Raw genomic sequence first — 22,375 nt, 5'->3', positions numbered from 1 at the left:
AGCATTTTCTAATATTAAAATAACAAATTAACAGCATGCAGCCTTCTTAGTTTCATTCTTTTTCATTTACCTTTTCTTCATTTCTGTACCTTAGTCTTCAATACTACACTTTCTTCTTCTTTTTCATTGCCAATTTATCACACAGCTAATACATATGGACAGAATAACACATTTCAATGGCCAATTTCCATTTTCCACCTTTACTTGCACGTCTTTGAGCTGTGGGCTGAATTTAAACCCTGAGACTTCTTGCTGTGTGTCGTGAAAGTGCTAACCAGCGAGTCACCTTGTCACCTTTGATTATTTTTGTCAAATTGTTTTGAATGAACTTGGAAAAGTAGCTTGAAAGAAAGGTGCTGGTTAAAGGTAATGCTCAGTGTCAGTGCAGGTTGGAGAGAGAGGTGTTGTCCTTGGCGTAGGCGAAGATTTAATTGTGCTAAGTCACTTGTGAAAGGTGTTGGATGGCAGTAAATGACGCCGCCCCCCCCCCCCCCCCTCCTTTGTGCTCACCCACCACCACCACCACCCCTCATGCCCTCGTTTCCTCCTTGTGTCTTGTCCCCTTCTCTGGCTCCATTTACCTCGTTTTTTAATGTCTGTCTGGAAGGTGTGCAGGGGGACACATGTTTAGCACACACTCCATCACATTGCCGCATTGACGTAAGACACTGAATGCAAATAAGGACTCAGCTGCTTGATGTATAGAGAATATGATTGCACAACGCTGTTATATGCTCAAACTTTCAGTGTTAGTTCCCATTTTTTTGTTCACAGCTGAGATTCATAATGCTAACCCTTTCCTAATCCTGAAAACTTGTCTCATTCTAGGTGGGAAGGTGAATCTGCTGTGGGCCATGTGTTTCTGGTGAGGTCTCATCTTCTGCCAAAATGAGGCTGACGCTCGGCTCGCCTCGACCCGTCCCGCTAGCCGTCCTGGCTCTCACCTTAATCGCCTTCTTACCTCAGCTGTCCTCAGGAGCCACGCCGTTCCCCCAAGACCTGGAACCAATCAGCGTTGTGGGCAGAGAGTGTAAGTAAAAAAAAAACAAAAGGAAAAAATCTGTTGTGTTGCCACGGTGATCTTTTGTTGCAGGAGTACATGTAAAAGTAAAAGGAGGGGTCACTAAGGCATTTTATCTCATCACAGGGAAACACAGCTTAGTGAGATGGGTGTGTTTTTAAGGGCATGTTCACACAAAGCAGATTTGTAGAGGTTTATTCTGCTGCTGGAATATTTATTCCTTTTTAGTTCCTTTCAACTCAGACCCGAGGGGTTCATGGATTGTTAGAAAAGTTGCAATGTAATATGAAGCAATACTGAGAAATCATTCTGACATATATAATTCCTACCTTTTTCAACATATCATTGACTTTTACTCACAGTGGTCATAAGACAGAGGATACAGCAAGAACCTTTTTAATTTGGATCAGAGAAAACAAACAGCGATTCAACAGTGACTCAATTTGTCCACTGACCCCTTTTGGTTCAGTTCAAAGCTACTCTCTATGTGTGTGTTTGCCCATTTGGTTTTAGTTTGCTTGGGCTTGTTTAAGTTTTATAAGCTGTCAATCAAATCCTGCTGCGGGCCAAAGAGTCACAACTACTTTATTTTCTTCTGCGGTGATGATACAAGATGACAGTCACCAAAACTATCAAGAATGAGTTAACTCTGACTTCATATGACTTCACGTGTATTCTTCTCGGTTTGTTGGTAACAAGTCAACGAGAACATGACACGAACCAGAATTAAAAGAGCAGCGATTCATCATTACATCATTTTTTCCTTGGTGTGGACCAACTTAACTCATCAGATATTGATATATAGACCACAAAATGCATCCAAAATGGCTTTTTTTCACTCATGTATAAAACAAGAAACATCAGCAACTAATTTTTGTTAACTTTTAATTATAATTTGGAATAATTCAGAATAATTGATTCAAACAAAATAATTTAGTAAAAAGATAGTTTTGAATATTTTTTTTGGAAAAATTTGTTTATTGGCATAAATGTTCACATTAAACCCCCCCCCCCCCCCACACACACACACACACCCACACACACCACCCCATTGTCCCAAATCCTCTAAGGGAAAAGAAAATACAACCAAGAAAATAGTGCGATAAGGAAGAAAAAATACAAAAAAGAAAAGGGAAAAAAAAGACAGCAATGGTTTAAGTTACCCGTTTTCACCTACATATCCAAAGATATCCTGAATTATACCCAGCCCTCTGCATGTGACTCCGGCACGAGTAAAAGTAAAACCCCGGAGTCGAGCACCAGCTGTTAAGATTAGATTTTGACTGAGAAGGATCCTCAACATCTGTGACACTCTCAAGACACTTCTTCATCGGACCACCCTAGGGACCCATCAATGGCACCCAATCACTGGGGAGGTCTACAGAAGAGGTCCTGTCTGCTAAATGTAATGGCCCATAATTGATTTAAGAGGTGGCTGAGACCATGGCCCACACACTGTAATTGATCTATCTGGAACAGTGTAACGCAACCATTAGCAGAAATAGCTGCGCTAATAGTGCTATATGTGGAGCGCCGTCCCAGGTGTAATGAGAGCAATTTGTCACCTCTGGCTCCAGCAGGTGACAGCATGGCAGAAGGTCTCACACAACTCAGTGCAACGTCCGTTATGAATCTTAATATTTCGTCAGGCTGAAGTCAATGAGATCCTACCAGAGTACTTTTCTTCTTCTTCTTTTTTTTTTCTTTTTTTAAGGGGAAGTGGGCAGCCAGCTTGCCTCAGTGTCTTGTCTTTTTGTATGAAAGGCTGCATGCTGAGGAGAAGGGTTTGTTTGACCAATTTAGAGTTTGAGAGCCCAATTTTAAAATTCAAGCTGCTTATACACAGAGCTGTCACTGTTTTGTTTTTTTTAGCTTATTAACCCTCCTGTCGTCCTCCCGGGTCAAATTGACCCCATCTCTTTTGACTGTTCCTTCTTTCCTTCCCTCTTTCTTTGCTCCCTCCTCCTTCCATCCTCGCTTCCTTCCTTCTTTCCTTCCTCCCTCCCTCCTTACTCCTTTCCTTCCTTTCTTCCTTCCTTTCTCCTTTCCTCCCTCCGTTCTTACTCCTTTCCTTCCTTTCTTCCTTCCTTCCTCCTTTCCTCCCTTCCTCCCTCCCTCCCTCCTTACTCCTTTCTTTCCTTCCTTCCTTCATTCCTCCTTTCCTTCCTCCCTTCCTTCTCTCCTAAATTCCTTCCTTCTTTCCTTCCTCCCTTCCTTTTCTCCTAAATTCATTCCTCTTTTCATCCTTACTCATTCCTTTCTTTCTTTCTTTCTTTCTTTCTTTCCTTCCTTCCTTCCTTCCTTCCTTCCTTCCTTCCTTCCTTCCTTCCTTCCTCTTTTCCTCCTTACTCCTTTCCTTTCTTCCTCCTATCCTTCCTTGACCTGAGGACAACAGGAGGGTTAAAGGCGCTGTATTTAAGGTTTTTTATTGCTAATGCCTGACTTTCTCTGTTACTATAACAGCTTGTGGACTAATTTTTATGCGAAAAGACTCCAAATGATAATGTCATCGTCTTGTCGAGATGCCGTTCACTTCACAAAATCCACTTGCACATATTAGCCAACAAAGTGCAATGCGACATGTTGTTTTCATTATGCATTAAACGGATTGTGTCACATTAAGATAGTTTCAAATTTTGAGCTTTTTGGCCCAAGCACTCATTCAGTATGCAGGGTGTGCCAGTTCAGCGGGCTTAAAATAAATGAAGAGGCTCAGTTTTATGATGTAATGCCAATGCTGGTCTGAATTCAGCCCGAGGATGTAAGAATCTGGTTTCAGCTCTTGGCCCAGCAGCATTACATGTGCTTCTGGAGGCAGAGATCTTCACTAACTCTGCGCATCATCACTTTTTCCTGTTAACAGTCGTGATCTATGGAGCGTTTCGCCCTTAGCCGTGTCCTGACTGCCCCCTCCAACCTTTAAAGGATGTAAAAGTGCTGAAGAGTAATTAGAAATCCTCCTTCGCCCAGGGGGGAGGATAGTGGGGGTGGGCCGTCGAGCCACTGGGAGTCTTCTTCACCAGACAAACACAGCAAGGTCCAGGGCTCAGCTAGACATTAGGCGTTTAAATCTTTAAACAGTCGATTCCAGACGAGCAGTTAGGGGAACGTACGGCTCCCTGCAGAGAGACTCATTTCAAATTGTGGTGTATTTCTAGCGGGGATTGCTAATTCAGCAGCAGCCCAGGTCAGATGGGAGGCTGGAGGGCACTTAATACAGTACTTTAAGGATGCAGAGTGCCGTGGCCTTGAGCTGAATCTTTGCTCGGTTATGAAAAAAAGAAAAAAAAGAAAAAGGAAACAGCCTGGAACGTCTCTGATGTGGAAAACAGTCCGGTGTCAGTATTGAGCAGGCTAATTTTATATCTGCCAGGAGAGTCCTCTTTTATCAAGCGCTTGGAGGGCACGTCCATCCACTGACTGACTGTCATTCTGTTATTTAATGTACTGGACACCAGCTCTCATTGTTTAAATTAAAGTATCTCTCTGGTGACTTATTGCAGCGGGGGGGGGGGGTGGAATTAAAAAGCAGAAGATGCAGAGTGGATATTACAATTACACTCCTTCTCTTTGCACCACTTCTCTCAGTTCATCTTATCTTGCAGTTTTTGTGCCACTGCATGCTGCACGAACTAATCTTTTATTATGCATGAATAGACTTGATTTCCATTGAATTGTATACTTAATGTATATACTCCCCTGCAGTGTCACAGATTCTATATTTTTAAACCTAAGCCTTTTTTTTTAAGCCACATGATATCATCTTCTTATCTAAAAGGGCAGCGTGGGGAGTTGGAGTCTTTTAAAAGGCACTCATGACAACGCTAACCTTGCCTTTTGTGATCTCTGAGACGGGTGAATGCCATTTGAATGTGTTGACCAGACAAGACAGACTGAGCACTGCAGTTGCTTTTGATTTATTTCCTCGTCCTCACTTGGCACCGTCTTCAGACATGTCTGTTAAGAAATGCTTACCAGAAGCCATTTATTTAAATCAGTCCGACTTCTATGACTCCACCATCTCATTTGCAACTTAAGATGCTGTTTTTTTTCTCTCCTGCTCGTCCACCTCCACAAGTACAAATTAGCATACAGGGTATTCTTTGAGTTTTCAGCACAATAGGCCAAATTGTTACCTCGGTTTAGTGTTTCTTAAACTGTAACCGTTTAAAGATACTTTGCGGTGAATAAATGCCTCGCTGTGTTTGTCCTACGGTCTCTTCACAGCTGTTAAACTGATGAACTGAGCTGTTTGACATACTGACAACTCAAATTGAATTACATTTATTGGAAACCTGGTGGAACTTTATTATTTCTCACTGAACTCATTTCAGCATCTGAGTTTTGGAACATGAAAAGCTTTTTTTTTTCTTGTTTTTTTTTATCTCGTCCTTTCAAAGCTGCAGAAATATTGGTCTTTACATTCAGCAAGCAAAACTTTTCTTATATATAAGTTTGAAGTTTTATTCTTTTTTGCTTTGGGATATCTGTTATATGTGTGTTTTCTAGCCTTTTCTGAGAAGACAGTAGCTGATATCTTCCAGTATTACAAGTACATAAACATCTTCTCTGTCTGTATCATTCCTCCAAACAGCCTCCTACCTCTACCCCAGCTTCCAGGGACTTATGTCGGACAATGACACCGTCCGTCTGGGCCTGGACTTCCAGAGGATGCTGAGGATCAACCACATGCTCTACATCGCTGCTCGGTCAGTCAAACCTTTTATCTATGGAGCTTTACATAACTTGATCAGAACCCAGAATAATTTTAAATATTTGAAAGAAAGCCTGCAGTCTTTTGTTTCACATATATATTAGCAAGGTCAACTGAGCATATGGTAATTTCAATCCTTATTTAAACTGATAGCTGCGTGAGAGGCAAATGGGCTTTTAAAGGGAGACAAACTGACAAAATGTCCAACAGCATAATTAGGGAGGTAAAAAATGAAAGAAGTCAAGACAGTTAGCATAACGTCAACATAGATCTTTAAAAAATATACAGTATTCAGAGGCATTGCAAGCAAAAGGAAGAAGGAAGAGGAACACCAACACCAAGTAATTTCCAATAAAAACCTGTGACAGCGTTGACAGTGAAATTAGTACTTTCACTGAGAAGCGTTTCTATGAGTTATGTGTAAGTGATGGGCCTTGAAGAAAGAGTGAATTTAGTCAGTCATTTCGGAATCTAAAGCTTCCAGAAGGCTCGACAGGAAAGGCTCAGCAGAAATCATTTTTATTGTTGTGAGCAGTTCACACCTGAATCTACCCAAACTTAAACTTTTATGAGTGTGTAACACATCCCAGGCACAACCTCCGCACCATGCCGCTTTCATGTTTGCAGTTTTGGCAGCGCATCCTCTGTTTTTCTAGTGCATCTCTCAGCCTAATTACACGTTCCTCCCCTCTTGATCAAGATGTCGTAGGTTAATTATCTAAAGAGTATGAGGTTGTACCTCCTCTGCCGGTTTTCATTGTGCAGAATAAATTGTGCTCCAGTTTTTGGCTCTGTCCCAAAACGCAGTACTGTCACTGCCAAGAACCCCATCCAAAAAGGTATGGAAAATCTTAATGTACCTAAATGGATTTATATTTTCCACAGCTGCATACAACAAAGTGCATGCCTCACTTCACAAAGTGATTCATATGGGTAGTGTCGATACTTGGGAAAACTCCTTGGTGTTGGAAAGTTTTTTTTTTCTGAAGTTGAAAAGCCAATAAACTTTTGCCTGGTAATCCACCTCACACACTCTCAGTTGCTGAACAGTTTCAATCGATCCTATTTGAACGAAATAGAAGTTTCGTATTTTGGAAAGCAGGTTTTGGTGAAATGGTTGAGTCAGATCCTTCTGGAGTCTTGAATTAGCAGAAACTTTAAAGGCTGACAAGTAGAGACGGCTCCACTAATGGTGTCTTGACTCTTTATCTCTTGCAGGGACCATGTGTTTGCCATCAATCTTGCCTCTTCATCGGAGCAGATAATCCCACAACAGGTAAGAAAGTCTACCTGCAGTGTTGACTGAGTATCTTCACAGTCTAACATATAACCTTTCTTTATACATGTTTGAGTCAATGTCCATTTATTTAATGTGTGGCTTGTACATGCCATCTGCTCTCAGAACTGCACCATAGTCTGTTGATTTCCTCAATTCAAAGACTCACATCCAGGATGAATTCTTACTCTAAGAGTCTGGCGTTTAAGGAGTTTTTGATTCCTCTTGATCCTTTGAAATCAATACCAATAATCTGTAAGTTACCAGCAGAGATTTTAAAGTACCCAGTCTTGACATTTCTCTGCGATTAAGGCTGAAATAGGTTCTAGGATTTGGTGGTCATTAAATATACGCTATGAGAAAATGATCAAATCTTTCACATAACGGGTCGGGGCTTTGCATGTCAACAGTGATATTCTGGATAATATATCACTAGTACCAATAGGCCTGTACCTGCTCTAAAGAAGGGTTAAATGCATGGCAGTGCTGTCTAGACTTTAGATGGCAATTCTGTCCTCTTTTTTTTTTTTTTTTTAAGTACCCTGCCTGCTTTTACAGAAAAAAATCTCTTGAAATGTTTCTATCTCATTATTTTCCTCTCTTACCCTTTGTCTGTCTTTCCATTCAAGGATTAAGCAATCTCTCTTTGTCACATATCCAATAGAAGTGGAACTGGGCTCTTGTGGCTTTTGAAGTGCTATGCTCCCTCCTATCTGAATCTCATTTGTCAAACATGATTGCACTTAAATAACAGCCCTCAGGGGCCTGGACTTTTGTTTGTTTGTATTTAGATTAGCTGCAAATACGGATATTCATTCTGATAAGGCCACCACTCCATGTCGAGGAGATCTAAACTTATTGATTTGTGTAGAATGTGCTGCAAAGAAATGAAAACTTCTGAGCACTACAATGCTAGTCCATCTTTTTTCCCTCAGTTATGTTCTGTGAGAACTTGGATATTGAATGTTTGTATATGATGCATTTTTTAGTCATTCAGCCAAAACTCTGCCGCCTCCAGTGTGACAGCGGGAGCTGAGTGCAAAATTATTGAAGGCTGTACTCTTATTCTGCTATCGCATTCTCACTCCCCTTATTCCTGTTATCCATCTGAGCGTGATCGTTAGTGTGCGACTGCCTCATATCACTAGAAAATGATGCGTCCTGATCATCACAGATCCGTTCCTTCACTCTGATTCATTTTTAACGCAGCTTCATTTTTCACACCGCGCGCTCATTCACATTCTCCCCTTCACTGATCTCCCTGGGCCTGGGTGGCTATAAGTAATTATTAGTAAACCAAATTGAGCGTGGACAAGGCAGGGGCTATTACCATAATGCTGACTCCTGCTGAATCATGTCAGATCTTCACGAAATTGCACCAGAGACGTCCTACGCAAGGACCTGTGCTGGCTTTAAAGTCAGAGACGACACATCATTGATACATTCTTCCTAAGCATTCGGCAGAAGCTTATTGAAAGTAATATGTTTGCATGATCAGAATATGACCATCAAACAGACAGTGGATTTGCAAAACTAAAGCCACCCCCCCCCCCTTAAAGGACAAAGCAATATTCCAAAAGACCAAAAACTTGTTACAACAATGTAACAAGTATTACAGCCTCATATAGCTGATGTCTCTGTTCCATACAGCTGCATCACTGTCCAAAAATATCCCAAACACAGTGAGCCACACTGTTACACTGGCTGACGTGAACCTTCATTACCATGAACACGCACACTGTAGTGTTTGAATCATTCCCACTGCTGAAAATAGTCTCTAACAAATGTACTACTCACTGTTTGAGTAATTTTGACCATAAAACTAAATGTCCAACTGTTCAGTCACTCATTTTTAAAAATGAGACCATACATGTGTGACCTGGTTTCAGAGACAGCTGCTCACAGTAAGAACCATCGGCCAATTTGAGGCTAAGAGCCACAGACAAGTTAACGAAGTCCGAAATTTTTGAGAAAGGACTAATCTCCTTTCATGGGATTTGTTGATAATAAAAAAACAATAAAAATACAGAATAACACCAACCTATATTACTGTGTCTCTAGATATAAAGCAGAAGGGCCTTTAGCAGGTAGAATGTATTCACCTGTCTCTGATTTAACTGCTAGACATAAAGTTAACCAACACATTGGAAAATCAGCAGAGTACAAGAGCATCCGGCTGGACAAATTGTATTTCAGGGACCTTTGGTCCAAGAGGAGAGACTCCTCAACTCTAATGAGGGATCAAAATGTATTACAGCACAAGGTGGCTTATTTTATTTTTTTTCTATTTTGTGGTAACGGAGAGGCCTCGAGAATAAAGGAGAGAGAAGTTACAGCACATTCAGAATTAAATATCTCATTATCATTTACAAAAAGTGCAAATATCTTGGATTTGGTTTCTCTATGGACCCAGTGTCCCGAAAATAAATAAAAATACGCTTAGCCTTTTACCTATTGCACATTTATAATTAAAAACAAAAAAAAACAAAAGTGGTTTGTCTGAAGAAAAGTCTTCAGGTGTATTTGAAACTCTTTAGCTATACAGGAGAAACTCGAGTCAATATTCAAAACTGTCTAAAAGCAAGACCTGTCTGAGATGCACTCGGCGTTACGGCACGATGAGCCTGAAACATCAGAGGAGTCGCCTCCAGCTCAGACTACAGACTAAAAAACAAAGAGCAGATAAGTCTGCTGCATTGGTTTTGCTTGAAGAGGCCGACATAGACGGACCGACATCAAGCTCCTGTCTGCTCACACACAAAAACGATCTTCTGAACGACTTGGAACCGAAACAGGAGTGTAGAGGAACGTCCTCAGTGGTATTGATGAGCTCTGAGAAAATTTGGGTCAGTAAATTATCTGACTGCAGATGAGAGCGTATTAAACCTTCAGCTGCAGAGCTTGTTAACAAATTGATGGATCATTTTGGCCGGACTGCAGGGACCAGTCCTATAAACACCAATGTCTGTCCCTGAGTCACTGACTGAGAGATGAAGTTATACCTCTGGTTGGCCGAAGCTCGGGACAGCCAAATATCCCAGAATGCAATTCGCTCCAACCAACAGCGATGGTGCAGATATCGAGCCAGGCTAAAAACTGCTGTAATCTCTGATATAGGACTGGTAATGTCACTTTATCAACTTGTATTAGATTTTATTTTAGATGTGAAAGTTATCATTTACAGTAGATTCAGTTTATCCAAATAATGCTTGTTTGTGAATCTGCTGAGAGATCTTTTTTAGAGATGTGAGCAGCTGGCGGCCGGCTGGTCATACCAGGTTTTGTTAATGTTTGTCAAACACTGAAGACGACTGAGTGCACACACACATTCATATAGAGCATGCGAGGGCAGGACTGGTACTGACATACAGGCACATTTCTTTATTATCATGCTCTCATTGATCGACTGTTTTATTAGAATAAAAAATGATTTACAATAAAGTAGCCGGCTGGACTTGAATGAGTAGTCGGCTCTTTGTCCTGCAGCCGCCGGTGCTAATGGAAAGCTCTGTACATGAAATCTAACAACTGTAGCTGCTACATTAGTTAGAGTGAATGTCAGGTGAAGCTTCATGTCTTCTCTGGGGCTCTATATGTACAGATATCACCACATTTACATCAACACAAATGTATTAAAATGAGAATATCAATCTATATTAAATGTTGCCTTGTCTTATTAAGCTGCATAACAGTCTGGATGTTTGGATTTATAGCAACATTACAGACTGAAGAACATCATCTACTGCATCTCTCATTGTGATTAGACGTTTTGTGAGAAGCTCTGAGTTGAGATTTTGTCACATTACAGTCGGAAGTTGTGTTAAAGCTGAGCTGCTGCTGGCCGTATAGCATCCTCCTGAAATTTGTACTACTCTATCGCCAGAGTCAAACTTGAGCTAGGATGTACGTAAGGTTGCAAAGGGGTGGAACATTTCCGGAAAGTTTCCGGTAAATTTCCATGGGAAGTTAAGCTGGGGAATTTTGGAAATATTCCAAATTGGAAACTTTCCATGGGAATTACGGGAATTAAATGGGAAACAAACAAAACAACAAAAACAACTGGCAGTCCACAGGCTCAAAAGTCTGGCTTCAAGTTGTGTGCTCTGGGCTCAAAAGTGTGGTCCAGAACTGTAGAAATCATCTGTTCATGTGATGGAGGAATGCACAGTGCATGTAGGGGGCGTGGTCTCAGTATGCACAGTGCATGTAGGGGGCGTGGTCTCAGTATGCACAGTGCATGTAGGGGGCGTGGCCTCAGTATGCACAGTGCATGTGGGGGCATGTGCAGTAAACAGTGTGCTATGTGAGCATGTGATAGCATAGATATTCAACTGTACTGCATGATATCTGGTTGTTTTAGTCAGGATTATGCTAAAATATTATTTTACACAACTATATTTAAGTTCCCTAATAAGAAGATACCTTCAGTTTAGTAAATTCCCGGTGTATTCCCGTTAATTCCCGTTAATTCCCATGGAAAGTTTCCAAGTTTGAAAATTCCCAGAATTTTGCAAACCTAGATGTACATAAACCCAAACTTGGAGTACTTGGTATTGATAGAGGCTCTAATTGGAGTCACAGCCCGATGCACCTCTCTGACAAGGCTCGGACATTTTGACCTAGTCTTGTTCTGTAACAGCTCAGTGGACAACTAGATTGCCGATTGACTTCTTGTCATATAGACAACGAAGCAACGCAAACAATCTTTATGGCTCTTTGATTCCCGTGTCTGTGTTCACAAATCCAGACTTATCTTTCAGTGATTTTATTTTTTGTTTGTTTTTTTTTTTTAAATCATTGGAACCACTTTTTTTTTGCTGCCCTCTGCTGAAGGCTTTCCTGATATTTCTCTATTTATTTGTTTTTCTCCACGGCAGTTTATTGAAGTTAATGAGATTTTCATCACAGCTGTCTCGTAATAGTACTTGACCGATTTGGAGCAACAAAAGCTGCGATGGTGAGAAACAGCTTGTCTTTGAGCTGACAGTTGGCTGTCTGTTCATTTTTCAGAAATTGACTTGGAAGACGAAGGATGTGGAGAAGTGCACTGTGAGAGGAAAAAACAGCGTGAGTATTATCTTACAGACACATACACATCTCTCTCTTTCTGTTTTTACTCTTGGTTTTTACTTCTCTCCCCGTCCCCCACTCTCTTCTTTTGCCTCTCCTCTATTTAGTTTCCTGCACAGTGAAGTTTTGTAATAAGCGAAGGTGGCGTGCAGGTAGCTTATCAGAATCAGTGACACAGCCATCAGGGGACAATAGACGATAGCTTTTTTTTTTTTTTTGCAACATTTTCCTCCCCAGAGCCACAGCGAAGCCACAAGAATCAGCCTGGGGATTACGATAATGAGTGTAAAACAGAGAAAATGTGTGTTTCTGTTTGTCAGCTGGTAAAACATATTGCATTCCTGCTTTGATTGTGTCGCTAGCGTGCCAGGAGCCAACACGGACCTTGTCCCTGATGCACAATAACATCAAGCTGTTTTCCTCCTGACAGGACGAATGTTACAACTACATCAAAGTGCTGGTGCCACGCAATGACGAGACACTGTTCGCCTGCGGCACCAACGCCTTCAACCCCACCTGCCGTAACTATAAGGTAAGATACTATGCTGCCGTTTCCCTTCTGGCCTCAATTACAGATAAGGGATATTATCTGTGTCCCTATCATCCATATCCCACTGTCCATATTACAGTTATTATGAGATGTGTTTGGCCTTGTCCTTGTGTGCCGTTTCAGTTGTACCCCATTATTTAAGTCGCTAATGGAAATGACAAACTGCAGACAAAACTGGTATCACATTAGCACCACGCTGGCTTTATGTGAAGTGAAAGTGCCATCGCCAGGGATATCATGTCATAAACACACACATAAACACAGGTCACAGACGTTGACACAGAACAGATGTTTTATATATCAGTGAAAACAGCTAAATGCTGCATGAAGTCACAGTTTTACACTTTCAGTCAGGGCCAGATGCCCTGCAAGACAGACATGCAACCTGCAGGGGTGCAGACTGTGGAGCCAGAGGGATACCAGAATTTTGAGGCCGATATTGGTTTTGAGAAGGCAAGACAAGGTAGTTTTATTTATATAGCGCATTTCATACACAATGGCAACTCAATATGCTTTACATAAAACAGGAAAACATGTAATTTGAGAAACATTAAAACATACAATTAACCCCCCCCCCCCACCCTAATAATAAAAACAAAGTACAGAAAAATAGAAAGAGAGAAATAAAATGCTAGAATAGAGCATTAAATATAAGATTGCAGCATAAAATTATAAATTAGCTTTAAAATCATTAAAAGGACAGAGTGCAAATGAAAGATTAAAATGTATGTGACGTCCTCCCGGGTCAAATTGACCCTGTCTGTTTTGACTGTTCCTTCCTTCCTTCCTTCCTTCCTTCTTTTCCTTCTTTTCCTTCCTTTCCTTCTTTTCCTTCCTTTCCTTCCTTTCCTTCCTTCCTTCCTTCCTTCCCTTCCTTCTTTCCTTCCTTCCTTCCTTCCTTGACTCAAGGACAACAGGAGGGTTAAAAGAGCTCAATCATAAGCACAGGAGAAGAGAAGTGTTTTTAACCTGGATTTAAAAATGATTTCAGTTCTGCTGCTAGTTTGTTCCAGTTGTGTAAAAGCTGCTTCACCATGTTTAGTTTGAACTCTGGGCTCAACTATCTGACCTGAGTCAGTAGATCTCAGAGCTCTACTGGGTTTATATTCTACTAACATGTCATTCATGTATTCTGGACCTAAACCATTCAGTGATTTGTAGACCAGTAGCAGAACTTTAAAATCTATTCTATAGCTGACTGGGAGCCAGTGTAAAGACTTTAGAACTGAAGTTATGTGCTGAGAATATAAAAAAAAATCACATAATCATTCTTATGTGGCAACGATGCCTTTTAAGTTGTTTTTATAAAGGTTATGCTGATTTTTTCACAATATTACAATAAAACGATGGGCGTTAAATGTCATTTTTAACCAGAAAAAAACAGGTTAGAAAAGCATGAAATAAAACTTGATGTTGCAATGTCTCAGTACTCTCAATACAGTACATAAGTGATAGGTTACTAGAGCCTGACAATAGATGACATAATGTTAACACCACTTGGGAAAGGACATCCACTATGAATAACACCTACACAAGCTCTGCTACAAAGAAAGGGTCATACCAGGTTGAATGCAGCATTTGTCAGCTATAAAAGAAGTCTGGCAGCCAGCACTCCTGTTTGTGTTTTCAATGATGACACGACACAAGCTAAGCTGTCTGAGTTTAAACTGCAGGTGGCCATGTGGAAAAATAAAATACATCAAAGGGGGACAGTTTAAAAAGTCGTGAGAATATCGACCAAAGTCAGAAACAGTGGAACTTTAATACATGTAATATACTTTATTGACCTATAACAGACATGTGTAGTATTTTGGACTGTGTGAATCTGATATGTTAAATCCTTGACTAGACATCAGGCAAATATCCAGATAATCAGATATGAGCAGCTGACCTGTCCTGAGCACATACTGTACTGTTCGCTATTTGTTTTATCGCCTGAACAGCTGACTTCAAATGCTTAAATGTTGGTTGGAATAAAACGTTGGCTGGAGGAGACAGGCAGGGAGCAATCTGTTGACAGAGCATGCGATAATGCTGATAATAGCAGTAACACCAACAGCTCCTTTCACATGTCTGAATGAAAAATAAAGAGAAATCTGAGGGAGGAGATGGAATGAGAGGAAGTGGGAAGGTGAGGAAGACGATGAAGGGGGGGGGGGGGCGGGGGGGGTAGACCAGACCACAGTCAAGAGTCAAGAGACGAATCAACACCAGTAGACCAGGTTCACATCTGTACCTCGTCTCCATGGTTATCCCATTGCTCTTGTCATAAATAACGGCGCGGACAGAGAGATGCCTGCCAAGTGAAAACATTATACTCGATAAAAACACATAAGACACTGCACAGATAGGAAAAGCTCCCACAGTTTGAAGCCTGTCAAGTAAAACCTGACATGACGTTGCGGTGGAGCCTCATAGGTGACATCACAGGTTTGGACTGTGATTCACAGCAGGCCATTAGAGGAGGAGGAAGAGGAGGAAGGGGGTTCAGAGCCCACGGCACAGACTGTAAATCTAACAGTGGTGGTGTGGGGGGGGGGGGGGGTTTGAAGTCCAAAGGGAAGCTGAATAACTCAAGACTTTATATTTCAATGGAATTTGCTTTTTCCAGCGTACTGACCTATGAATAAATCCAATGGTCAATATCAAGGGGTCAAAGTAGGTTAGAACTCAGGATCCTTCGGGGGGTTTAATATTAAGTACATAGAGCAAAATTTGGAAATTATTTTAAAGGTTTAAAAGTGAAGCCAATGCAGAAGTGACTTAAACATGCATTTTTTCTCCACTGGCTCCAAAAAGAAGTCTGATTACATGGTACTGTAGTCTTTAAGAGAAATGATGCTACTTCTCACTTGATTTATTACCTCAGTAAATGGTTTTCTAATGAGTTTATGGCCTCAATCGATAGTTGCAAGTCTTCTTTAATTCAGCAAATTGTGGTCCTATTTAGAGTCAAAGAAACAATAAAAGCAGGGTACAGTATGCTTCAGGGTGTGGCTGTTTTGTTATTGGCAAAGTCGCTACCACGGTAACCATTACGTAACATACTGTAACCATGGCCTAACCTTTAACATTTTGGTCACCTAAAGTCTTGTTCAGTGTTCAGTTTCATTAAAAGACTTTTGTTGAATGTTCAGTTTTTCTATTAAGTACATTTTGTTGCAATGGTTTTGAGCCAGTTTTTCACTAGCAACAATTAGCTTTAGCATTATTCCAGTTAATCATAGGCCGTAAGTGGATTGTGCTAAAAAAGCTAGCAGCTAGTGTTATGGTTAGCCTCACCTTCTTGTCCAAATATGGTCCCTTCTGGCTCCAAAAGGCCCAAGATGGTGACGGTCAAAACGCTGAGCTTAAGGCTTCAAAACAGGAGTTCACAAACCAATGGCTGACATCTAGGCTTGAGCAGTATCAAGGTATTACAGTATAAATCATGAAAGCATTGTTTACAATACCACCAAAAATATGAATGCTCCTCTTTCTATAAAACTGATACAGAGATCCAAGCCATGTATTTTGAATTTAGTCCTGATGATAAAGATGAACCAAAAGCAGTTTTTTAGTCACATGATTTTATTCTATTACCAATCTGCCTCCGCCACAGTCACACATCGTCTCTGCTCAGCCCACAGATGTGTCGGTATGCACTGCAGCAACAAATATCATCGGGTCCTTCAGTGAATATTAGACACATAACAATGTCATACATGCTATAATGACTTCAATCACCAGCAGCTCAGCTTTTACTTGTTTTCTTGTGGTGGTTTTTAAACACTAATAACATCATATACCGTATACCCAGTGAAATGTCATTGTGTTTTTGAGCTTGAGGTAGAACCAGATTGTTTCTATAATATTACACACATATATGAGTGATATCAGAATGTAAAATTGAACTAAAAGCTGCTTTGCTTTGAGTAATATTTAACTATTGCCCTAAATTATTACATATTAGGATCAAATCATTTAGACAGGTGTTGTTAAAGGACCCATACAGTATCATTAGTCATCTACACAGTAAGTCTGTCCTAGTGTGAATATAGTAAGGTTTGTGTAAAATGTCCAGAGGAACTGTACACTGACGCACATCACGCTCATGTCATTGCTTCCCTTTGGTAGAGAGTGGCTGATTTCATCAAAATACATCTATACACATTTTATTCTCTCTGTATCCTCCCAGCTGTGTACCCCCCCCCCCCCCCTTCCTCCTCCTCCTCCTCCTCTTCCTCCTCCAACCCTCCCCTCATCTCTCCCCAGTCTGGAAAAAAAAATACAAGCGATGACTATCCAGACAGCTGGGGAGAGAGGGAGCAAGTGTAAATCATATCAAGGAATCTGTCTCTTGGACTCCACAAAAAAATTCTGTGGAGGACAAGGGAGGATTGAGAAAGTGTGTGTGTGTGTGTCTGTCTGTGTGTGTCTGTCTGTGTGTGTCTGTCTGTCTGTGTGTCTGTATGTTGGTCGTAGACATGAATGGATGCCCAGACTGCTGAGACAGCTGGTCTGTAGACAACAGAGAGGGCTGTCTTCAACACACGTTTGCGATACAACAAAAAACCTTGAAGCGTCAAATCCATCTGTCTTCATCTGCCCGCTGGGGTAACGATCCTGCAGTCACCACCCAGCTTTGTTCAATCCTCAATTCCCTCCGACATCTGAGGTCTGTTTCTGTGATTAACAGACCGCTGTTTCACTTCAAATCATGTCACTCTGTAGGCGAGAAGTTTGGTCAATACCGTTGATTTCTAATCAGATTAGGAGCAGAATTTAATTTTATTTGAAGAGCACACATCTTGTGGTTACTGATTAGAGACTGAACGGTTTATTTAACCATGTTTATTTCTGTTTCTAGGGACGCTGCTGATTATATCATGTATTTTCATTTGTCACTTAAATCTACCTAACTTTTCTGGGTACAAAAATACTTCTCCTCCTGTCGTCCTCCCGGGTCAAATTGACCCCGTCTCTTTTGACTGTTCCTTCTTTCCTTCCTTCTTCCCTCTTTAATTTTTCCTTCCTTCTTCCTTTCCTCCCTCCCTCCCTCCTTCCCTCCTTACTCCTTTACTTCCTTCCTTCCTTCCTTCTCTCCTAAATTCGTTCCTCTTTTCATCCTTACTCCTGTCCTTCCTTCCTCCCTCCCTCCCTCCTTCCTTCCCTCCTTACTCCTTTCCTTCCTTCCTTCCTTCCTTCCTTCGCTCCTAAATTCCTTCCTCTTTTCATCCTTACTCCTTTCCTTCCTCCCACCCTCCTTCCTTCCTTCCATCCTAAATTCCTTCCTCTTTTCATCCTTACTCCTTTCCTTCCTCCCACCCTCCTTCCTTCCTTCCATCCTAAATTCCTTCCTCTTTTCATCCTTACTCCTTTCCTTCCTTCCTTCCTCCTGTCCTTCCTTGACCTGAGGACAACAGGAGGGTTAATACATAACAAACAAGCTTTCTAGTTAGCAGAAGGCACGTAGCATCTTGCGAACGTTGATATGGGGGAAAAAATCTGACTTTTTGGCCTTTTTGCAGTGGTTTGTTTTTTTAAGGAAAACAGCAAGACACAAAAAATGGAGTAAAAAATGACAACCATTCAGAATTGGTGGGTGTCCCATTGAAATAAAAAAAAAAAACTTTTGGGACTTAAATCTGAGTGAATTCCCTGCTGTCCTATAGACTCTTGGTCACATGTTGTTTTTCTTCTTTTGGACAAGTTCCCTTTCTCTGCTTCTTGCTGTGTATCTGCTCAATGTGGTAAAAGCAAACCTGGAAAAGCACTTAGTCAGTGCCACTATGTGAACTTATCCATTTTTTTGTGTGAAATGTAATTTTTTTTCACGAAATCCAACTAAAGCTAACATTTGATGCAGAGGTGCGGATATGATTCAGGGGGAAAAAATGCAATTGTTCCTTTTTATATATTGCAAATCATTACAACAACAATATCAACACAACCTGGAGGCTCAGTCTGAACAATAAGTGAACTCTTCAAACCTTGCAGGCGTGATATTTAGGACAGTGCTGTTGTGTTGGATTGCATCAGGTTCAGGGGTGTAACGGAGTATAAACATGTCCCGCCTGCACAATCTGACATGTGTGTGTGTGTGTATATATACGGATCCCTCGAGGCATCTATGCCAAGTTTATGTGCCAAACTTCTATTTTAAGGTCCTGAATTGAATTATTTTCTCCTCCAGAGGGAAGATCGTATTGTCATAAACAGATAGAGCAGAGCGGCCATTAACCAAGCACTCACTTTGGGCCAGGTGGAAATAAAAAACAAATAAATCCCCCTCTCGACACTGACATGTGACTCGTCTGTCTCTGCTGTAGGACTGACTTAAACATCAGACACTATTTAAAACATGTGGCCTCAAAATACTAATTAGCTGAATATCACTCCTCATTTGTTACTAAAGTTTCCCACCCAATGTTGTTTCATCTCATCAACTTCTGAACAGTAACAAGTAAGAAACCAAAACTAATTAAAACAGCTGCTCGGAGGCTTTTTTTGTTGTACTTATTGGAGCGTGTGAGACAAACTGGCGGTTTTAAGATATATGATTTTAGCTTTACTTGATGTATTAAAATAGAGAACTTAATGTACTATGCATATAAATAAATGTAAATGTTTCCATTTGATGTATTTTGTAATAAAGTTAGACATTTTAACGGGAGGAGATAATGGTATTACGAAACCTTTTTGGAAGATTAATTTGACATTTGATGCTGCAGCAGTGGTAGCTATGGATTTTTTCTCAACCCACATGGATTTATGACACAAACGACACAACTCACACTCCTTATATAAAACATTACATTACATTACAAACAAAGAACGCCTCTCTCCCAAGCTCAGCAAATACAATCTGCGAGGCTCCACACTGGTAATTTAAGTCTGAATTCTTTCCGTCTTACATAAAGAACTATTTGACAAATATAAATAATAGAGATTTCACAATAAAAGTCCAGCAATGTCCGATGTACAAAATGTCCCACCAATTAAAAAATCTGCCTTGTGATTGTTGTTTAAAAAAGCTCCAATCATCTCGTGTTTATGTCTGACATTTGGAGATTCCCGTCCCACATTACAGCTAAATAAACAGGACAGGACTGACACAAGATTACGACCATCGTGGACAAACTGCCAACAATAATAACAAGATTAGTGATAATCCTCATTTTGAAATAATTAACTCTGTGGAACTTCTTTTTACTTTTTTTTTTTACCGCTGCAGCAATGATTAGGCGTTTGCATTGAAGGTGCAGAATGAGTTTTCTAACAGAATAACAACTGAGCAGCAGCTACACACACACACACACACACACACGCACACACACACACACACACAGAAGAGGCGATGCAACTGTGTGTGTGTGTGTGTGTGTGTGTGTGTGTGTGTGTGTGTGTCTTTGCCTTGCATTGTGTCTTTGTTGATACAGTGTGTTGAAGCTGCTCTGCATGCATTCGACCTCCATTCCCCCCATATACACACACACACACACGCAGGTATACACACCACTGGAGCAATGATTAGGCGTTTGCATTGAAGGTGCAGAATGAGTTTTCTAACAGAATAACAACTGAGCAGCAGTTACTTACACACACATACACACACAGAAGAGGCGATGCAGCGTGTGTGTGTGTGTCTTTGACTTACATTGACTTAACATTGTGTCTTTGTTGATACAGTGTGTTGAAGCTGCTCTGCATGCGTTCGACCTCCATTCCCCACACACACTCACACACACACACACACACACACACATACGCAGGTATATACACACCGCTGGGTTTTGTTTATTGTTGTATCTGAGCTTTACAACCTTGTTAACAGCAGGTTGGAAAATAGCAGCTAAATATCTGCGGCGGAGAGATAAACTGTCTTCTCTCGGTCCTGACTGCACGACTCCAAACTTCACACACATCTTTTTATGGACATGACGCACACACACAATTCATCAAATAAAACTAATCTTTATTATGCATGTGTGTGTTTCCTTTCATTATCACAGACTGATTCGGTGTGCCATCCTCTGCATTTGACCGTAATACTTACATTAAAGACTTCTGTAGGTTTGAGGCGGATTGATTTAGCAGTTGGAGAAGCGCCGACCTTGTGGGTTTACAAGTGTAAACAATAAAGCTGGGTTTTTGTGTGTGTGTGTGTTTACAGTCGTAACTCTGTCCTTTTATATTCTATTTGTTTCTGTTGGGTTAGCATTACAGTTGTTGTAAATGGTCTTTTTAAAGCTTGTTTTTGTTTCCATGTCTTTTTCAGATGTCGACACTGGAGCAGGAAGGGGAGGAGGTGGTGGGACAGGCTCGCTGCCCCTTCGAGTCCCGCCAGTCCAACGTTGGGCTTTTTGCAGGTGAGTAAAGTAGAACGAACCAGTAGCTGTAGAGACGATAAACAAAAACGTACATGTTCCTGAAGTTGCAGCATTTTGAATCTATAACCTATTTAACCTTCGTGTTGTCCTCCCGGGTCAAATTGACCCCGTCTGTTTTGACTGTTCCTTCTTTCCTTCCTTCCTCTGTCCTTCTTTCCTTCCTACTTTCCTCTGTCCTTCCTTCCTTTCCTTCCTCCCTTCCCTTCCTCCCTTCCTTCATTCCTCCCTTCCTTCATTCCTCCTTTCCTTATTTTTTCCTCCCTTCCTCCTTTTCTTCCTTCTTCCTCCCTTCCTTCCTTCCTTCCTTCCTTCCTTCATTCCTCCTTTCCTTCTTCTCCCTTCCTTCCTTCTGTCCTTCCATCCATCCTTCCTCCTTCTTTTCTTCTTTCCTTCCTTCCTCCTTTCCTTCTTTCTTCCTCCCTTCCATCCTTCATTCCTTACTTCCTTCCTTCCTTCCGTGACTCGAGGACAACAGGAGGGTTAAGTATGGGTGTCTAACTGAAAAGTACAATTTGATCAGTTCTTCCACCGCAAACATAATGCCTCCTCCAGCTATTTATTTATTTATGTATTTATTTATTTATTTGGGTTTTTTTTTTTTTTTTTTTTTTTTTGTATGACCCTACAAACATGCTGTCTGTTTAGATTGATGAAAACGTATTACCATTTTTAGGTTTATATGCAGTGATGATAAAACATTATGAGAAATTCTCCAATAAAACTTTCTCTTCCCACAGAGTTAATTTATTGTATGATTAAAATATGTAAACATGTAAGATTTTTACTTAAGAAATCCTAGTATTCAGTGAATCTTAATTACAATATAGAATCAGTTAATCTAGCATACTTTACAAAACCAAAAAGTTTGTTTATTGAGTGTGTCATATACTGATAATTATAAGTAAAGGATCATTTTAACATACAACAATAGAATAAAATAATGGTTGATTTGCAATCATTATATACATAATATATAATAAAATATGCTAAAAAATATATTTATTTTTATTATACAATGTGAACTGTGGTATTAAAACATTACTATTATTAAACATTGTGCAGAACTATATGATAACTGTGTTTAGTGTAATTTTCAACCAGTTATCAGTCACTTGGGTGCAAAGTGTCCGCTTAGTCCAACGTTGTGACAGAGAAGGGAGGAGTTGTGAAACTGACGGCCGGCAGCAGAAATGACCATCTGTGTGTTTCAGTGGACCATTTTGGGGTGGCATGCTAGTGTTTTAGTAGCATTTAGAGCATTTTTTAAAGTACTTGTACTGCTCCAGGTAGTAATTGGTTCCCTTTTATTTTATTTTTATTTAATCCTCCTGTTGTCCTCAAGTCAAGGAAGGAAGGGAGGAAGGAGGAAGAA

The 22,375-nt window shown here is 40.6% G+C and overlaps 1 protein-coding gene across 1 annotated transcript in view; it reads left to right on the top strand.

The window, feature by feature from the left end:
* The first annotated feature begins 860 nt into the window (after window positions 1–860).
* Window positions 861–22,375, top strand: part of sema6e (sema domain, transmembrane domain (TM), and cytoplasmic domain, (semaphorin) 6E) — a 77,763-nt gene continuing 56,248 nt past the window's right edge. Inside the window, exons 1-6 of the mRNA XM_053327306.1 lie at window positions 861–1,030; window positions 5,616–5,730; window positions 6,954–7,011; window positions 12,022–12,078; window positions 12,512–12,613; window positions 20,892–20,982. Coding sequence (XP_053183281.1) covers window positions 889–1,030; window positions 5,616–5,730; window positions 6,954–7,011; window positions 12,022–12,078; window positions 12,512–12,613; window positions 20,892–20,982 — 565 coding nt within the window. The 5' untranslated portion in view covers window positions 861–888. The remainder of the gene's footprint in view (window positions 1,031–5,615; window positions 5,731–6,953; window positions 7,012–12,021; window positions 12,079–12,511; window positions 12,614–20,891; window positions 20,983–22,375) is intronic.

The sequence above is a fragment of the Scomber japonicus genome, chromosome 10 (assembly GCF_027409825.1).
Source record: "Scomber japonicus isolate fScoJap1 chromosome 10, fScoJap1.pri, whole genome shotgun sequence".
In the NCBI taxonomy this organism is placed as follows: Eukaryota; Metazoa; Chordata; class Actinopteri; order Scombriformes; family Scombridae; genus Scomber; species Scomber japonicus.
Note: the sequence above shows the minus strand (reverse complement) of the source record. Positions and strands in the feature narration are given on the sequence as shown.